General features: G+C 34.6%; 1 protein-coding gene across 5 annotated transcripts in view; it reads left to right on the top strand.

Annotated features, from left to right (window-relative positions):
- The window catches only part of EXOC6B (exocyst complex component 6B), a 712,186-nt gene that overhangs the window by 79,257 nt on the left and 615,482 nt on the right, over positions 1–17,447 (top strand). For 4 of the 5 annotated variants that reach the window (XM_067704728.1, XM_067704730.1, XM_067704731.1 and 1 more), the window contains exons 2-5: positions 6,975–7,140; positions 11,263–11,310; positions 12,984–13,074; positions 13,187–13,232. In XM_067704728.1, the coding sequence (XP_067560829.1) occupies positions 6,975–7,140; positions 11,263–11,310; positions 12,984–13,074; positions 13,187–13,232 (351 nt within the window). The remainder of the gene's footprint in view (positions 1–6,974; positions 7,141–11,262; positions 11,311–12,983; positions 13,075–13,186; positions 13,233–17,447) is intronic. The other variant, XM_067704732.1, reaches the window with a different exon arrangement.

Consider the following 17,447-nt stretch of genomic DNA (forward strand, 5'->3'; position numbering starts at 1 on the left):
TTTTATGACCACCACTGAAAGCTGCAATGAAATAAATCTTATTGCACTTAATGCAAATTGATACAGAGGCCAAGATGAAGCCACTAACATATCTTGTAGTGCTTTTGTGCCTTCAGTTGCTTATGCTGATTAATTGTTCTAACAGTGTGACATTATCATGGTAGTAGTTAGAGCAGTCTTCATATCCTTAATTTGGAGTTTTCTTGCTTTCGTTAGTTTATTTCCTAATAGTCTGTTGTTGATTTGACTGATGTTTTGTGACAAGGTCCCCTTCTCCACTTTCCTGTGCTATTTAACCAATACCTGGGTTTTAGTAGGCTCTTTGGCTAGGTGCCATTTGAAACTTCTCTACCCTGTTTTTATCCCTTTGAAAATAGCCATCATGGAAGTGTGGGGTTCCCTTCCTGCCTTGAGGGAGAGTTCCATCACAACTTCTTTTGGTTGCATGGGCTATCTTAGTGAAGCCAGTTGGATACCTTGGTATTTGCAAAGTGGGAAAAGGATTTGAATGTATTTGGTCTCCTGTGGCAGTACAAAAACATTTGGGTGTAGTCTTCAGCTTAGACTTCATCAATTAGCATATGCTTCCCCTGTCATGGATGGTGATATACAGTGATCTACTTTCACATTTTGCACTCAGAGCATCCAAATTACCATAGTAAGGTCTGAATTAAATTGATAGACAAACTGAAGTAAGGAAGGGAAGGGGACTTTAAAATCCTCTTGACCTCCTGCAGTTTCTCTTTCAACATCCTGCTCAAATCTGTTTTTCTACTTTATTTTTAACTTTTGGAATAAACAGAAATACTAATGATGCTTTTATGGAGCTTAATAAGAAGAAAATGTTTCAGGACTAAAACCATGACAGAAGTTAAAAAACATATATGTGAAAAAGAAAAGAACAAAAGTTCTGGAATTTTTTCTTGGACTAATCAAAAACAAAAGCAAAATGTTCAGTCTTTTGTGTCTTGAAGTTCTCCTTGGTTCTGAAAACATCTCAACAGATAAACTGTGTTTGATATGATACTCTTTTGCATCCATCTTTGAGGCAGTCAGAAACCCACATGTTAGTTTCCTACCCTTACTTCTCTTTCTCTATCTTTAGCATACATGGAGGATCTCCTCTGTGCCAGGCTCTGTGCTATAAGCTGGAGATAAAATGGGTAAGACACAGTCTCAACACACAGGAGATTAACATTTTGGTGTGGGGAAACTGACAAGTGAATGGGTAATCAGAATATAGTTAAATAGATTCTGTGATGGCATTAATAACAAAGGAGGAACACATAACAGAGTCTATGTGATTAGAGAAGGTTTCCAGAAAAAGTAAGGTGCAGGCTGAGATTTGAAGAGTGGATTGAGAGTTAACTCTTAACTAAGAAGAAAACCAGAAAGAGCAGTCTAGGTCCTGGAAACAGGATTCCTTAGCCATGTTTAGACTTTGACTGGTTGCTGGTTGTTTCTTTGATTTGCCTGCTACCTTTGAAGAATGAACAGCGTTGTGCATTTAGGATACTTTGTTTTGAAAGTAGCAGACTATTGAGACAAAGTGGAAATAGGAAGTTTCCCTTAAAATAGGAAATTTATTAATGCACATAACATGAAGGCTGGAGATAGGACTGTTTCAGGATTGGCTCATCATCAAGGACCCAGTTGTTTTCCATCTTTCCCCTTTGCAATCTTCAGATTATTGGCAATATCTCCTCTCTTCTCAGGATGGTTGCTTCATCCCTAAGCATTGTATAGGACAATGTCCAAAGTAGGAAAAGCAGTTTCTTTTCCTGCATCCTTCAGGAAAGAAACCTTTCCTTGGATCCTCACTTCCAAAATTCCCTTTACTTCCATCAGTGACTTGTGTCATCTGTTAATTGGTCACTGACAAGGGGAATGGAATTACCATGATTGGTCTAAATTAGTATTTACCCCTTGCGGTAGGATGGAAAGGTGAAATACCAGAACAAATTGGAACTCTTCCAGCAGGAAGAATGGAATAGCTGTTGTGTAGGCACAACTAATAGGGAGCAAACTCATCATAAAGTGTGTGTGTGTGTGTGTGTGTGTGTGTGTGTGTGTCTTTTAAAAAACCACTTAGCTTTGTGTCAGGCTTCATATTGCATTAGTTTTTCCTGTTTTCTTTGGGAGTCAGGCCCAGGTGTATCAGTAACAAGCAATATAATTTTGATTAAGGTATTTAACTTTTCTTGGCTTCAGTTTCCTCCATTGTACAATAAAAGCTTTGTATTCCATCCCCGAGACCTCTTTCAACTCTAACGTTTTAGGGGTCCATGTGACTTTCTTACTTTCCTTTGCTCTAAAAGGAGACAGACTGATGTACTACAGAGAACACTTTCTAGCTGTGTGGATTTGGCAAATTACTTCATCTTCTTGGGTTTTAAGTTCCTCAGTTATAAAATGGGAATAATGTCTAATTTATAAGGTGCCTAGGATTTAAATGAGATAACACATGCTCATTACATTATTTATTTATTTTCTCTTTTGACAGATTGGAGCTGATGTTAAGTTCTTGCAAGTGATATAATCCTGTAATGATTCAGTACTTGGGAATCATAAATATTTTTGTTGAATAGAATTCCTGAAGTGTTTCATAAATTAAAATCTCTCTCTTAATCTAGGTGGAATGTTTAGAAGTATGTGTCAGATATGGACACTAGGGTAAAACATTTTACTTTTTGCAAAAACCTGTGGTTTACTTGGGATTTTTTGGAAATTAGACTCCACAAGGCAGCATTTATGTAGTTGAGTAAAAATTTAGGCTATTAAAAGTTGCTAGTTTCCAAACATATCTTATTGTTTACATTTCACTAGGTACCAGAATATTCTTTGGATTATCACAAATAGTTAAAGCAGTGGTGCAGTTTATTTTGTAGTCTTGTTTAACTGTGACATACCTATGGCACACATGTCAAAAGCATATGATGGTTTTCAAGATCCTGCTTTCTATTAGAAACGGATGTTTAAACATTAGAGTACTTTATATAAAATATCATTTAATAACAAGTTATAAGACTTTGGCTAGCAAGTGTTATAGAATATAGTTTTTAGATTTTTAAGCAGCCTCTCTTTGCTTGGTCACATCAAATTTAAGTTTCAAAGCATGTTGGAAATGGGCCATCACTAGATGGCAGTCTTTCTCCAGTTTAATCCATTTATTGTGGGGGAGGGAGATAACTGTTCAGGTGCAATGTTGATTACCAATATTAGGTTAATTTCAGGAGATCTATGACTTTTCCAGAATTAAAGACTTGTTTATTTTTGTTTTTAGCATTTTATATCTGATAGCTGGTTAGCACTAAGTCTGAGATACAGGTGAAATGCTGATGTGAGTTGAACTGTTAGGTACTAATTATAGTTGCCTTTTCCTGTTAGGCAGTTTGAAACAAAACCTTTAAATCAGTGGTTTTTAACCCTTTGATAACCAGATGAAAACTGTGGATGTTTCCCTTAAAAATTACACATATGTGCTTCTGCTTATACACATAAAATCTGGAAATTGTGGTTTTCCAAATGCATACTCATGGAACACAGGTTAATTAAATATAGTCCAAAACTCCTGTTTTAGATGTGTGGGTTTTACATTTTATTCTAACTTTTAAAATTCTCAAGATATTCAGGAGATTCACTATAAATCTTTCATGTTATTCAACATTATTATAATTGAAGAGACTATTAGAATCATAAAGACCCTAAAATAGGAGAAACAGGTGGGGCCTAGTGATAAGGATGTAGAAAATTCATTAACTTGTTTTGAACTACCTCTTTACACTGTTCTGAAAAATGTATGATCTTTACATTATTGCTGACTGGACTTGAAAGTGGAAGTGAATTGCAGAAATTTAGAGCTAGGCTGATGCTAAAGAGGATTTCTAATTGATTGCTTCCTATTTTCTAATGAGAAAGCTGAGGGTGAGAGAGATTAACTGAATTGACCAAAGACTCATAGCTAGTTAATTACATTGCTAAACACCAAGGCCATGCAGTCAGGCAGCAAAAATCCACTCTTCCTTTCTTTGATTTATACTTTTTTTTTTATAGAAAGTTCAGGGAGCTAGGATAAATTATGAATTTCTTAGCTATGAGATTTTCTTCTCCTTGAGGTTATCTTTTGTCATATTAATGTAGATCTTTGGAGGGAGAAAAATAAAAAGTTTTACATTGTAGAAGGAAGTATACTTACTACCTAACTTAAAAGTATTAATGGGTCAAGATATAACTGAATTTGAAACCAAGAGGCTTGTCTCAGTATTGAATAATAATCTTCTTATGCCATTTAGACTGATGAATTTTCCGTGGTTATTCCTCTTCTTCAAATGGCAAGGAATACTGGTGCCTTTACATGGAAATCTTTCTTTTCCTTTCCTTTGGAAGGGGAAAAGTTATGCTTTTTTTTGAGGTTAGTTGAAATGTCAATAGTAGATTCTGTCTTGTGTTTCCCAATAGCTCTTCTAGGCAAGTGGTTATGCTATAGTATGTCTTAGTTGTCAAAGCCGGGATTGTTTATAATTTATTTGAAGATCTTGTCCCTTTATTTGAAATGAAGGAGAATGAATCTGGATTGCTCTGGTTTTTCTGAAGTAAGTGTTCAGAATTCTTACCGGAATCCAAACTTGTATATATATTTTCTATGGTTACTGCTTGAGTTCTGGGTAGTGGAAGTGATCTGCTGAGGAGTGGGTGCTCTCTTATCCACAGGACCAGGGTGGTGATCTGGTACCTACAAATGATTATAGAACCAGAAAATGTTGGTAATGAGCAAATGTATATTTGTTGAATAAATATCAGAGATCAAAGTGTTCTTAGAGATAACGTTATTTATTTACTCAATGAACGTTTACTCACTGCCTATTACCTGTCTGGCACTGTTGTAGAGGTACAGTGGTGAATTGGCAGACAAAGTTCTTGCCCCGGAGTTTACAATCTAATTGGGATGGGTTGGGGGGAAGATAGATAACAAACTATGGATGATGAGAAGGAGAAAGTTGCTTGAAGATATAGGGGGTGAGTGTTACTAGCCTAAGAACAGTAAAAACAAAATTCTTGAGGCAGGAAGAGGCTAAAAAAAAAATCCTCTGTAGCAGGAGCATAGAGGATGGAGGAAGGCAAGGCTAGGGGGTGGGACCTAGAGAGAAGCAAGGTTAGAGAGCTAATCAGAGGTTAGATTATATGGTATGTTATAGGCCGTGGTAAGGATTTGTGATTTTTATTCCTTTTGTAAAGAGAACGAATTGGAGCGATTTAAGCATGAGGCTACATCTGAACTATTGCTTCATAAAGACCATTTTTACTGCTGTGTGGAGAGTATCTGCATTGGGACAGGGAGTAGAGGGGATGAAGAGTGCAGAACGGAGACTTTTACTTTTAGGAGGCTATTGCATTGATCCAGTGTGCCAATGATACAGGTTTAGACTAGGGTTTTAGTGGAAATGGAGGGATGGTGGTCAATTTTAAGATATGTTTTGGAGGTTGAGTTGTCAGGACTTACTAATGGATTGGATGGGGTGTATGATGGAAAGAGGTACATGAGGAGTGATTCCTGGATTTGCATTTTTGACTTGGGCAACTGGATAGTACCATTAGCTGAGATGGGGTAGCTGAGTGGTGGGGAGCATCAGGTTTGGGAGTGGAGATAGTTTGGTGATAGATGATTTTTTTGTTTTTCTATGTTAAAATTTGAGATGGCTTTTGAAAATCCAATTGGAGTTGTTAAATTATAGCTGGGTATTTGAGTCTAGTGCTCAGAATTGAAGGTACAGATTAGGAAGTCTACCACTGTAATAGATAGTATTATAAAGACATGGGATTAGCTGGCATTTCTTGGTGAGAGGGCATAGGTAGGGAAGAGAAGAGCTTTTACGAATATTTAGAAAAAGAATAGAGGAGGAGGAGCCCAGGACGGAGATTGAGAAGGCATGTCAGTAAAAGGATGAAAATCACTTAGTGTGGTATCATTGAAGTCTAGAGAAAATGGTGTTTTAAGAAGGAAGGTATATTTAAACCATAACAAATGCTGCCTTTAGGTACAGTAGGATGGATGCTAACTAATGGGGGCTGAGGAAGTAGAAAGAAGTTTTGCTGGGAAGGGGAGCAGAGAAATGAGATGGTAGCTGGAGGGAAATGTGTAGGTAAGGACAGGTTTCTTAAAGTCATGTTTAAATAGCCATGAGAATGACTTAGTGGAGTGGGAGAAATATATAATACAGGATAGGGATAAAAGGGAATAACTGCAGGAGTAAAGTTCTTAGAGACAACAAGAATGACTGTAGATAAGAGCTTGAAATACTTTTTCCATTGTTATAGGAGGGTGGACAGAATAGGAGTTTCAGATGTAAGTAGGTTGGTTGAGGAGAGGAATTTTTTTTTCCTGTGAAGTGCAGCTGAGAGCCAGAGAGAGGGTAGACATTTGAGGAGAGGAGAAGTAAGGTTTTCACACATTTTGGAGACTACAAAGTGATTTTTTGGTGGTGGTATTTGGCGGGATAATTTCATTATTTTTAACTGGTGTCTGGCTGCCCAATTTAAATTTGTCGTAAGATAGCTAAACTGAGTCTAGCAGCACAGTTACGTGATTTCTCTCCAGCAGTGTCAGGTTCTTGGGTATAATCTTGGAGTAAATGTATAGTTGGGTTTATCCAAAATTAAGTTTTTCTAGATTAGTTTAATTGAGAAAGAAAGGCACGGAGGAATTGTAATTCAGTCCTTTTATTTTATGATGAGAATTCTGTGATGAATACTGTCAAACACTTACATATTTTTCAGTAAATAAGGAAACAAAATTTTGGATTTTCCTAAAAAAAATACTCATCTAGCATTGGGGCAACATTAATACAATTGGATTACTCTGTGGTTTATGTAACTTAAATACCTGATTTCCAAATAAATTTGCTTCTGGGTTTGTAATTCTGTTTCTATTTCTTAGATGTAAATCTGGTATAATCTCCATGCCATTTTTTTAAAAGGTCTGTCTATGATGGTGAAGAACATGGACGATTCATGGAGAAGCTTGAAACTCGCATCCGCAATCATGACCGAGAAATTGAGAAAATGTGTAACTTTCATTACCAGGGCTTTGTGGACTCTATAACGGAACTGCTGAAAGTAAGAGGAGAAGCCCAGAAACTCAAAGTAAGGAGACTCTAAGACTTGTTTCTCTCTGTCTTGGGGTTTTGATGAACATTAAGAGTGGGGAATACATTGCAGGTGACATATTTGTACTAAACATTTTTGAATAGTAAGAAAGGAGTTTATACTGCAACATAGATAACTGGGATTATGGCTTTTAGCTGGAAAGGATACTGTTTTAAGTTAAAATTTATTTGGGATAACTATGTGTGGATGAGAACCAATGACAAGAATCAGTTTCTTTCACACAGAAACTCGGTTGACTCTTCATGTCATCTGTCTGCTTCCTTGCTAGATGAAAGCCATCACTATTGGATGACAGAATTGCAAGGCATGGCTGTAGAAGTCTTTGCAGCAAGGCAATCTGAGCCAAAGGAAATATAAAATTAGTGTTAGTTGGGGAATGTCTTCTACCAAAGCATGAAGGTTCTTTCTTGATATGACAGATTTAAGTTCAGGAAAGAGGCTAGCTATATTGGTTTTGTCCCTGGCATAGCAAATTCACGTATCTTGGGTAACTGACTTTGATACAGAAATATTACTGTATTTGATTATGGGATGCTGTCCTAGTGCCCATTGTTAAATAATAAACAATATATACCATATTATCTTTATAAAATTTCCAAAATTTTGAAGTCCAAAACACATTGGGTCCCAAGATTTCAGATAAGAGTTTATGGACCTGTACAACAACTATCCAATCATCATAAGAAATATAATATTGCCAACAAAATTAAATCTCTCTTTTTTATCCTTCTCAGTGACTCTCTCCACCCTCCCCTCCAAAAGTAACAACTCTTCTGATTTGTTGTTAATGTTCTTTAATGCTTAACTATTTTAATTGAAATTAACTTAGATTCCTTTCTCAGTCAATGTACCAAATTTAATTTCAGATGAACTAAAGAGTTAAATGTAAAAAAACCCATAAAGGAACTAGTAGAAAATATAGATGAATATTTATGTGATTTTTAGGAGTGAGGGATACATTTCTAAACACAGTTCCTAAGCCAGAAAGAAAATATTGATAGGTACGACAACATTAAAATGAAAGAACTTTCTACGTAGAAGTTAAAAATGTAAAGGTAAATAATAAATAAAAATATTTACAAATACACATGACAAATGATTGATATCCTAACATAGAAAAAGCCTACAAATTAATAGGAAAAATATGAACACTCTAATAGAAAACTGAGAAATACATGTTAATATACAGTTTACATAAGAAGAAATATAAGGGGACTCTACAATTTAGAATTAAAGGAATGCAAATTTAAACAATAAAGTGCCACCTAATAAAATGACAAAAATGAAACAAATATTAAGATTGGAGATGATACCTATCAACCTGGGAATGCCTGGTTGGAATGTAGACTGTTACAACTTTTAAGGAGAGCAATTTTATTTATCAATACTAAAAACACCACATAGTTTTAAGATTTATTCTACAGCTACAGGTGCATGTACAGAGATGTTCATGTGTTTTTTTTTTAATGACTAAAACTTTAAGATGTCCCTGAAAGTGATGTACTAGAGGATTAGTAAAATAAATCATGGTATATCCATTTAAAAGAGTAATAAACTACAATATATTGTAGAAGGATATCTGACATGGGAAAGCATTAGAAATGTTTGCTTAATGTATAAAGCAGATTAAAAAGTATGAACAATTTGATTCCATTTAAAAAGTTATACTGAGTTTTGGGGGGCTGAAAAGCGTCAGATGGACAGAAGTATCTGAAATATGTGAAAACAAAGATACGGGGCTTCTGCCAGGAGCTGTGTGTGCTGTTTGTCCTCACTCAGCCATCCCAGCTTCCCATCCATCTTCACCTTGGGCTGTTCTTGATGCCTGTATTCCAAAACCTCTCCCTCTGCTCCTTGGGCTCTTTGTCCATGATGGGCAACGGGGTGCTCTGTGTCTGGTTACTGAAGTAGTCATGTGGTTAAGTACCTGAATATTGCCCATAATGCTCACCATTAACACCTGGGAGACTCTGCTCTAGGGGACATCCATTCAACCTGTGTTAAGAGCCTGTGGAACTTAGAAATTCTTGAACTTGAGAAAAGAGTTTAGAAAATGGAAAAGGTTAAGTATTACCTACTGTCAGTACTATTTGAACATAACAATGAAAAATCCTACTCTCTCTAGGATGTCCATTATTTCTTTTGATTCACAGTATGTATGTTGGTACGTGTGTGTATATATATACACACATACATATATATGTTCTCTGAAGCAACAAGTAGCATCCTAGACAGGCAGTATAGATTTCCTCCCATTGTTATGTTCAAATAGTATTGAAATAGTAATTACCTTTCTTATCAGAAGCTTTGGTTAGGCTCCTATGGATGTTTTAGAACTCTGGTTTGCATGAAATCAATTTAGTGGGCCATGATCAGTATTTTTAATAAAAATTGAAATAGAATAAAAAAGGAAGCAACGAAGTGTATTACATGCAGTAAGTCCAAACATTGTTTCTTAAAAATTTTGTTTCTCTGTGTGTGTGTGTGCACGCGTCTGCATTCCCTATACTTGTGTACTGGGTTGCAATGTAAAATATATTTCTTACAATGAGTTTGAGGTAAAAAAAATTTCAGAAATGGTAAACAAGTTATTTTAGTAGAGACAGCAATGCTGAATTTAGTAGTATTTATGGAAGGTTGAATTTTTTGAAATCTGTTTATGTGAAAAAAAATCTATTCTTGAACAATGATCACTCAAGGCAACCCACCCCATTTTTATTCACATCGCTTAAAAGCTTTTTCTTGTATTGAGCTGATATTAATCCCATTTTTGAATAACATTCATTTATTGGTTTGAATAATAAACTTTTCAATCTCACTTATTCTAGACCAAGGATCAACAAGCTATATCTTGCAGGCCAAATCCAGCTTGCCTCCTAATTTTGTAATAAAGTTTTATTGGAACACAGCAATGCCCATTCATTTATGTTATGTTTATGGCTGCATTTTTGCTACAATGGCAGTGCATGTGGTAATCTGCTCAGAAAGTGATAGTCCAGGTATAGTGTATAGTGTATAGTTTAGGGCAAAGTTTTCAAAGGTGTGTTCCTGAAAAACTAGTTTCTTAAGATGATCCTCAGTAAAAGGATGTTACATAAAATAAGTTGGAAAACACTGTATGATATCTCCTTGGGCTTCAGGAAGTCCTGAATAAACTAACCTGTTTAGTGGTATTTCCCATACATATTGGGGTGTGTGTGTGTGTGTGTGTGTGTGTGTGTACAGAGTGCAGAGTACCTTTTAACTACCATTTCTTGGTGTTCCAAGAGACATAATAGGAAATGCTGGGTTAAGGTAGTGTCTTAAAAGCGTAAGGAGTCGCAGTTATTGGTGGAAGTATGGAAAGCTTCTATTAAAGAAAGCTTTAGAAGTTAATGTTGCTCATATTTTGATAATGTTTAAGAAAGTGAGGAAATTACTATTCTATATACTTAATTTTTTTATATCAGTTGATTCTTCAAAAGTGGCTACCAAAATAAGTGGTGCCAGTTCCTTTAAATTATGAACTGTACCTAATTTTAAAGCTTGTTCACCTGATTTTGACTGTGTGATCGAGAGATTAATTTAGAAAAATGGGAATGTGGAAGTGTTAGAAACTATTAAGAATTAATAATCCAAAAAATTAAGATAAAACGTTTTCTAAAATTAGATAAGTAGAAATATTTGACCTGAGTTAAAAAGTTCAATTTATACTCAAGTTTTCCAGGAATACATTGGTGAAGTGAGGACTATCTATGAAAAAATTTGTTCTTTGTACACATAGTAGAGATGGTAAGGTTCTTTGTGGGTTATTTTTTCTATTATTTTTTTTCTTTCCTTTCCAAATGAAAGTGTGATCTTTAGTTATGTTATTTTAGTTTGTAATATTTCAAACTGAACATATTTTTTAGTAATTTTTTTTATTGTTCAAAAGGTCATACAAATGTTCAGTAGAAAAGTTGATATAATTTCATCCCAAGAGAACACCACTAAACCAAAATGTGGTGGAATATGGAAACAATCTGAATACCTATTCTTAGTCTTTTCATTTAAAATTTTGATCTTATCCAACTATTATCTAAGTGTTTTTTATGAGTTTAAATTGTCTTCTCTCCACAGAATCAAGTGACGGATACTAATAGAAAACTACAACATGAGGGAAAGGAAGTAAGGCCAGTTTACCTTTTGAAAAAATCTTTTCTGTTTCCTGTCATTCTCTTTGATAACTGTGTTCTTGATTTAGTGGCTTGTAAGACCATAAGCAGCATGTTGGAGGAACTTGGACATTATCTTTGCTTCTCCTAATGTTTATCTGAAGTAAATGAATATAGCACTAGAAAGCTTAATGAGAGTATGTAGCCGCCTTCCTTAGCTGTGTTTTTAAATCACTTGAGTAGTCATAATATGGCCAATGCTGTTTCCTCTGCCTGGAATGTTCTTTCCCACATGTTTACCTACTTCAGACTTTTGCTCCTCACATGTTACCTCCTTCATGAGGCCTTTTCTAACCACCTTATTTAGAATTGCAGTCTCATGTTCACGCCATGTATTCTTTTTATCTTTCCTGCTTTATTTTTCTCCATTGCACCTATCATGCTTTGGTATTATACAGTTTTCCTTATATGTTTGTTTTTTGTTTGTCTCTTTCCATTAGAAATTAAGCTCCATGAGGTCAGGAATTTTTTTTTTTTTTTAACTGCATTGCCATATCCCCTCTACCTGCCTAAACAGTGACTGGCACAACATGAATATGCATAAGTATTTGTTTAAAAAAAAAAAAGAATCTTTGATTTTGTTAATTGATATACTCACCATTTAAATCATCATAGTTTATAAGATTATTTTACATCCATTTTCTCACTTAATCCTCATGACAGACCTATGACAAGGTCAGGACTGGTATTATCACTACTTTATTGATTAGGAAACTAAAACAGATGATTTGCTAAAGTTTACATAGTAATTGGAAGGCTGGGACTAAAACCCAAGTTTTCTGACTTACAGTCTATTACCGTTCTCTGTATCATATACCTTCCTCATTGCCTAATACTTACTTAATGTTTAATTTTAATAATCTTTAAGATTAGCCTTTGATTGTCTTATCAGTAACTTAATCAGGACCATTCCCTTTTTTCTTTTTTGCGTAGTATCTAAGTAGATAACTTTTAGGAAAGGGTATGGGATAAATACTATAAGAGGCCATGTAGATTATTGCTTTTTAAAAGTTTGTCTCACATATTTTAAGTTTTTGCAAAGAATGCAGTTTCTTCTAGTTTTATTGTGGTATGACTTCAGATGGAAGACTTTAAAATGTTGTGAGAAGAAAAGTGAGTTACTCTTCATTAAACTGGAAATCTTGGAAAAGCCACAACTTCTAACTGTGTGGTTTATTTGTTGAAATACAGATTTAGTTGCAGATTATTTTCAAGATTCATTTGAAGCTGTATAGGAAGAACTGTTTTCCTCTAGGAGTCTAGCACTGATGACAGAAATATAGGATCTTCTTAGAAGATTGATGAAATATAAATCATGAAGAGTCTGAAGAGGGTGTGGAGCAAATATGCATGCTTTTTCTTTTCTCCTGGATAGCCCCTGAATTTTAAGATTTCATTTCACCTAGCCTTTTCTAATGTAGTATGTATGCATCTTGGGGAGAAAGTGGGAAACCATACAGGGATGTTTTACTGGTTGAGAAAAGCAGTTCCGTAGTCCACTTGGCAGATCTTACTATGAAACTGTCTGGGATTTTCTGATGAATTGAACATAGGGTGGAAAAATGTGACTGAAAGCTTTTTATTTACAGCTGTTGGCATAATTCAGTTTTTTCCCCTCTTGCTAAGCTGGTAATAGCAATGGAAGAGCTGAAGCAGTGTCGACTACAACAGAGAAATATTTCTGCCACTGTTGATAAATTAATGCTGTGTCTTCCAGGTGAGGAACTGGAAATAGAGTAGAATTCTTGATGCAATTCCTTTAGCTTTAATTAGTCTTTTCACTTTCTCTAAATAATGCTTGTGTGCTCTTTTTCCCCTTCTCTTTCAAGTCCTGGAGATGTATAGCAAACTGAGGGACCAGATGAAAACTAAAAGGTAAGATATTTTTTTGTTGAATACTTTGTATTATCTAAAATTTCTGTTATTTAGAATTTTTTTAAAAGTCCATATTTAGCATAACCTTTCAAAAAATAATTAAGTCCATATAACATCTTCTCTTGCCTTTTGTATATCTATTGATTCATCCTGAGAGTTATTTACATATGCTGATGTATTTTGTCATGTATTATGTTTAATAAAAAACACTACACGTAGTTTGATTTTTAGAAGACCCAGCTTTTTAGGGGAAAAGCATGTAACTGTTTTAGTGATAGTTAATTTGAGAAACATGCTTTGGTTTTATTATAGTAGAAAAAATAGTTACTGGTTTTGCTGGGGTGGATCAGTCAGGGTTCTCCGTTGAAATAGAACCAGTGGGGTGTGTGTGTGTGTGTGCAGAGAGAGAGAGAGAGAGAGAGAGAGTGATTTTTTTAGCAAATTGGTTCACATGATTATGGAGGTCCAAATCTGCATAGTAGGCTGATAGGCTAGTGTCAGGGAAGAGTAAATATTGTTGCCTGAGTCTGAAGGCAGTCTGCTGGCAGAATTCCGTCTTCCTCTGGGGAGTTTAGTCTTTTTCCTATCAAGGCCTTTAACTGATTTAACGAGGCCCACCCACATTATGGAGAATGTTCATCTTTACTCAGTCTACTGATTTAAGTGCTAATAATCTCATGTAAAAAAATAACTTCACAGAAATATCCAGAATAATATTTGACCAAATCTCTGGGTACTATGGCCTAACCAAGTTGATATATAAAATTAACCATCACAAGGAACAAGGTCAAGGTTAAGTTCAGAGGAGTCTTTTCCTGTGTGTTATTTTCATCTGGTTTCATTCCACAGGAAACTTGATAGTGACTCTTTGGCTCTTCTTCCCAAACTAGAGTAAGCATCTCCACCCTCTCTGCCCTGGAGTACCCTGTGGTATGATGGGGGTATGTGAAGCTATAAGATAAACAGGACACATCTTCCTGGAATGTTAATTTTACCTAGTTTTGAGAGGAAAAGTATGGAATTAAAATGTATTTAATACTGAAATAAGATTAAAAATATTGTGAATAAAAATGATAAATTCTCAAGAATTTTAACATTAAAGCATGAGGCATCAATATTTTTTGAATTTCTTAAGATTATTTCCCAGACTGCCTTCTCCCTGGGAGGATACATTCATATAAGAGAACATAGGTTGAACAGTATGAGAAATTCTGTTCAGTGAGATAGAAAGTAATATTATTTCCCTGATAACCTTTTTGTGAAGTTCTAAAATTATAGAAAATTACAGAGATTAAAAAAAAGCTTCAGTATCAACTTCTCTGAATTAACAGATAGCAACAATTCCAGTTTTGATTCATATATATGTAAATATTTATGACATATATATAAACACATATGGACAGAAAGAGGTAAAATGTACATTTTAAAAAATTATAGATAAAACTCATATCCCCTTCCTCAGTCCTATCCCTTTCCCTACTCTGTTGGGGAAACTAGTATCATAAATTTGGTGTGTCCTTCTAGTCCATGTTTTTAATACCCATAAATCATATGTTGTATTTTGTGTTTTTAGAAACATTTACATGAATAGTTCTCAGTCCTTGTTTTTTTGAGAATCATTCATTCAATAAAAATGAATTGAGTACTTACTGTGTTGTTAGGCATTGCTCTTAGTGCTGGGAATATAGCTCTGAACAAAATAGACAAAAATATCTGCTGCTGTGGGGCTTACGTATTAGTGGAGAGCTTTTAAATTTATGTATAGAGATCTAGTTCACTTATTTTAATTGCTGTATAGTAGTCCCATTATATGAACAACCCACATTTCTCCTCTTAATTTGAGTGGCTGTCATAAGTACTGTTCACCAGTATTTCTAGCTCAACCTTTTTCTGGCACAAAGAGTAGGTTTATATGTCTTGGGCTCCTTTGAGCTGTATCAACACTGCACACTGAGTTGCCCTCCTATATTGTATCCTCCTTACTCTACTTGGGCTCTCATACCCTGTGTTATGCTTCTGTCTTCCCTGAATGCCCTCCTCATCCCTCTTTGGCTCTGACATTCCATGCAATGCTGCCTTCCTATACAGACAGTCTTACCTCACTAGGTCTCTTGTATCCCATGCTGGTCCATCTTACCCCTCACCCACCAGTATGAATGCTCTCATTTATTTAGGTCTTCTTTAATTTTTTTCAGCAATGTTTTTAGTTTTTAGTGAATAAGTCTTACATATCTTTTGTCATATTTATCCCTATTATTTTGTATTTTTTGATGCTTATTTTAAATGGTATTGCTGGGGCTTCCCTGGTGGCCCAGTGGTTAAGACTCTGCCCTTCCAATGCAGGGGGCATGTGTTTGAATTCTGTTCAGGGAACTAAGATCTCACATGCTGCAGCAGTGCAGCCAAAAAAATTTTAAAAAAATGCTGTTGCTTTTTAAATTTCAATTTTCAGTCATTAATTACTAGTATACTATTAAATTTGTATATTTATCTTGTATTCTGCAACCTTACTAAATCACTTACTAATTCTAGTAGCATTTTTGTGTATTCCATTGGATTTTCTATGTAGCTGATTATCTTGTCTACAAATAAAGACAGGTATATTTCTTTCTTTCCAATTGGGATGCTTTCTTTTTGGTTTGGTTTTCTTGTTTTATTGAACTGGCTAGAGCCTCCAGTACAATGTTGAATAGAAGTAGTGAGAGTAGATATCTTTGCCCTGTTCCTGATCTTAGGGGGAAAGCATTTAACCATTAAGTCATATATGTTAGATATAGTCTTTTTGTACATGCCATTTAGAAGGCTGAAGAAGTTCCCTTCTAATTCTAGTTGTTGAAAGTTTCTATCAGGAATGAATATTGTTTTTGTCAAATGCTTTTTCTATGTCAGTGAGATGATCATATGTTTTTTTTTATATTTCTTTTTTAGTTTATTAATATGATAAATTATATTGAATGTTAAACCAAACTTGCATTCATGGAATAAATCCCACTTGGTCATGGTAAATTATCCTTTTTAATATGATGTGGTATTTGATTTGCTAAAATTTTGTTGAGGAGTTTTGTATCTATGTTCATGAGAAATACTTGTCTGTAGTTTTCTTTTTTGTAATATCTTTGTTTTTGGTATCAGATTAATGCTGGCCTCGTGAATAACTTGGAAAGTTTTCCCTCTTTGGTTTTCCAGAAGAATTTGTGCAGTGTTGGCAATTACCGTCCTTAAATATTTGGTAGAATCTAACAGTGAAACCACTTGGCCTTGGAGATTTGTTTGTTTTTGGTGAGAAAGTTGTTAACTAAAAATTTAATTATAAAAATAAATACATGGCTGCTTGCATTTTGTGTTTCTTGAGTAAATTTTGCTTATTTGTATCTTTCAAATAATTTGTCCATGTCATCCAAGTTTTTGAATTCCTTAACAAAAGTTATTCATGATATTCCTGTATTATTTTAACAGTGTAGGATCTATAGTGATACTTTCTCTTTCATTGCTTATGTTGATAATTTGTCTTTTCTCTCTTTGTTTCTGTCTCTGTCTCTCTGATTATTTTGGCTAGAGGTTTGTCAATTTTATGATTTTTTTGAAAATAGTAATTTAGGTTTTATTGAGTTTTTTTTCCTTGTTTTTCTATTTTACTGATTTTCACTGGTATCTTTAGTATTTCCTTTCTCCTGTTTACTTGGGGTTTAATTTGCTCTTACAAATTGAAGTATAGTTGATTTACAATGTTGTGTTAGTTTCAAGTGTACATCAAAGTGATTCAGTTATATATCTCATATTTTCTTTATCCATTCATCCCTTGATGGACACTTGGGTTGCTTCCATGTCTTGGCTATTGTAAATAATTTGCTCTTTTTTTAGCTTTATTAGGTGGAGGCCTAGGGCATTGATTTTGGTTCTGTTTTCTAATGTAGCCGTATAAAGCTGTACATTTCTCTCTAAGCAGTGTTTTGACTGCATCTTACATGTTTTCTGATGTTGTGGGGTTTTTTTTTACATTTATTTCAAATATTTTCTAATTTCTTTTGTAATTTTTAGAATTTATTTCACCAACTTATTTAGAAGTTCATTGGTTAATTTCTAAATATTAGGGGATTTTCCAGATTTATCAAAATTGATTTGTAATTTCACTTCATTGTGTTCATAAATGTAAAACGTATGATTGCAACCTTTTATATATTTTGAGACTTGTTTTACGCCCCAGCATATGGTCTG

Source organism: Pseudorca crassidens, chromosome 14 (assembly GCF_039906515.1).
Source record: "Pseudorca crassidens isolate mPseCra1 chromosome 14, mPseCra1.hap1, whole genome shotgun sequence".
Lineage (NCBI taxonomy): Eukaryota > Metazoa > Chordata > Mammalia > Artiodactyla > Delphinidae > Pseudorca > Pseudorca crassidens.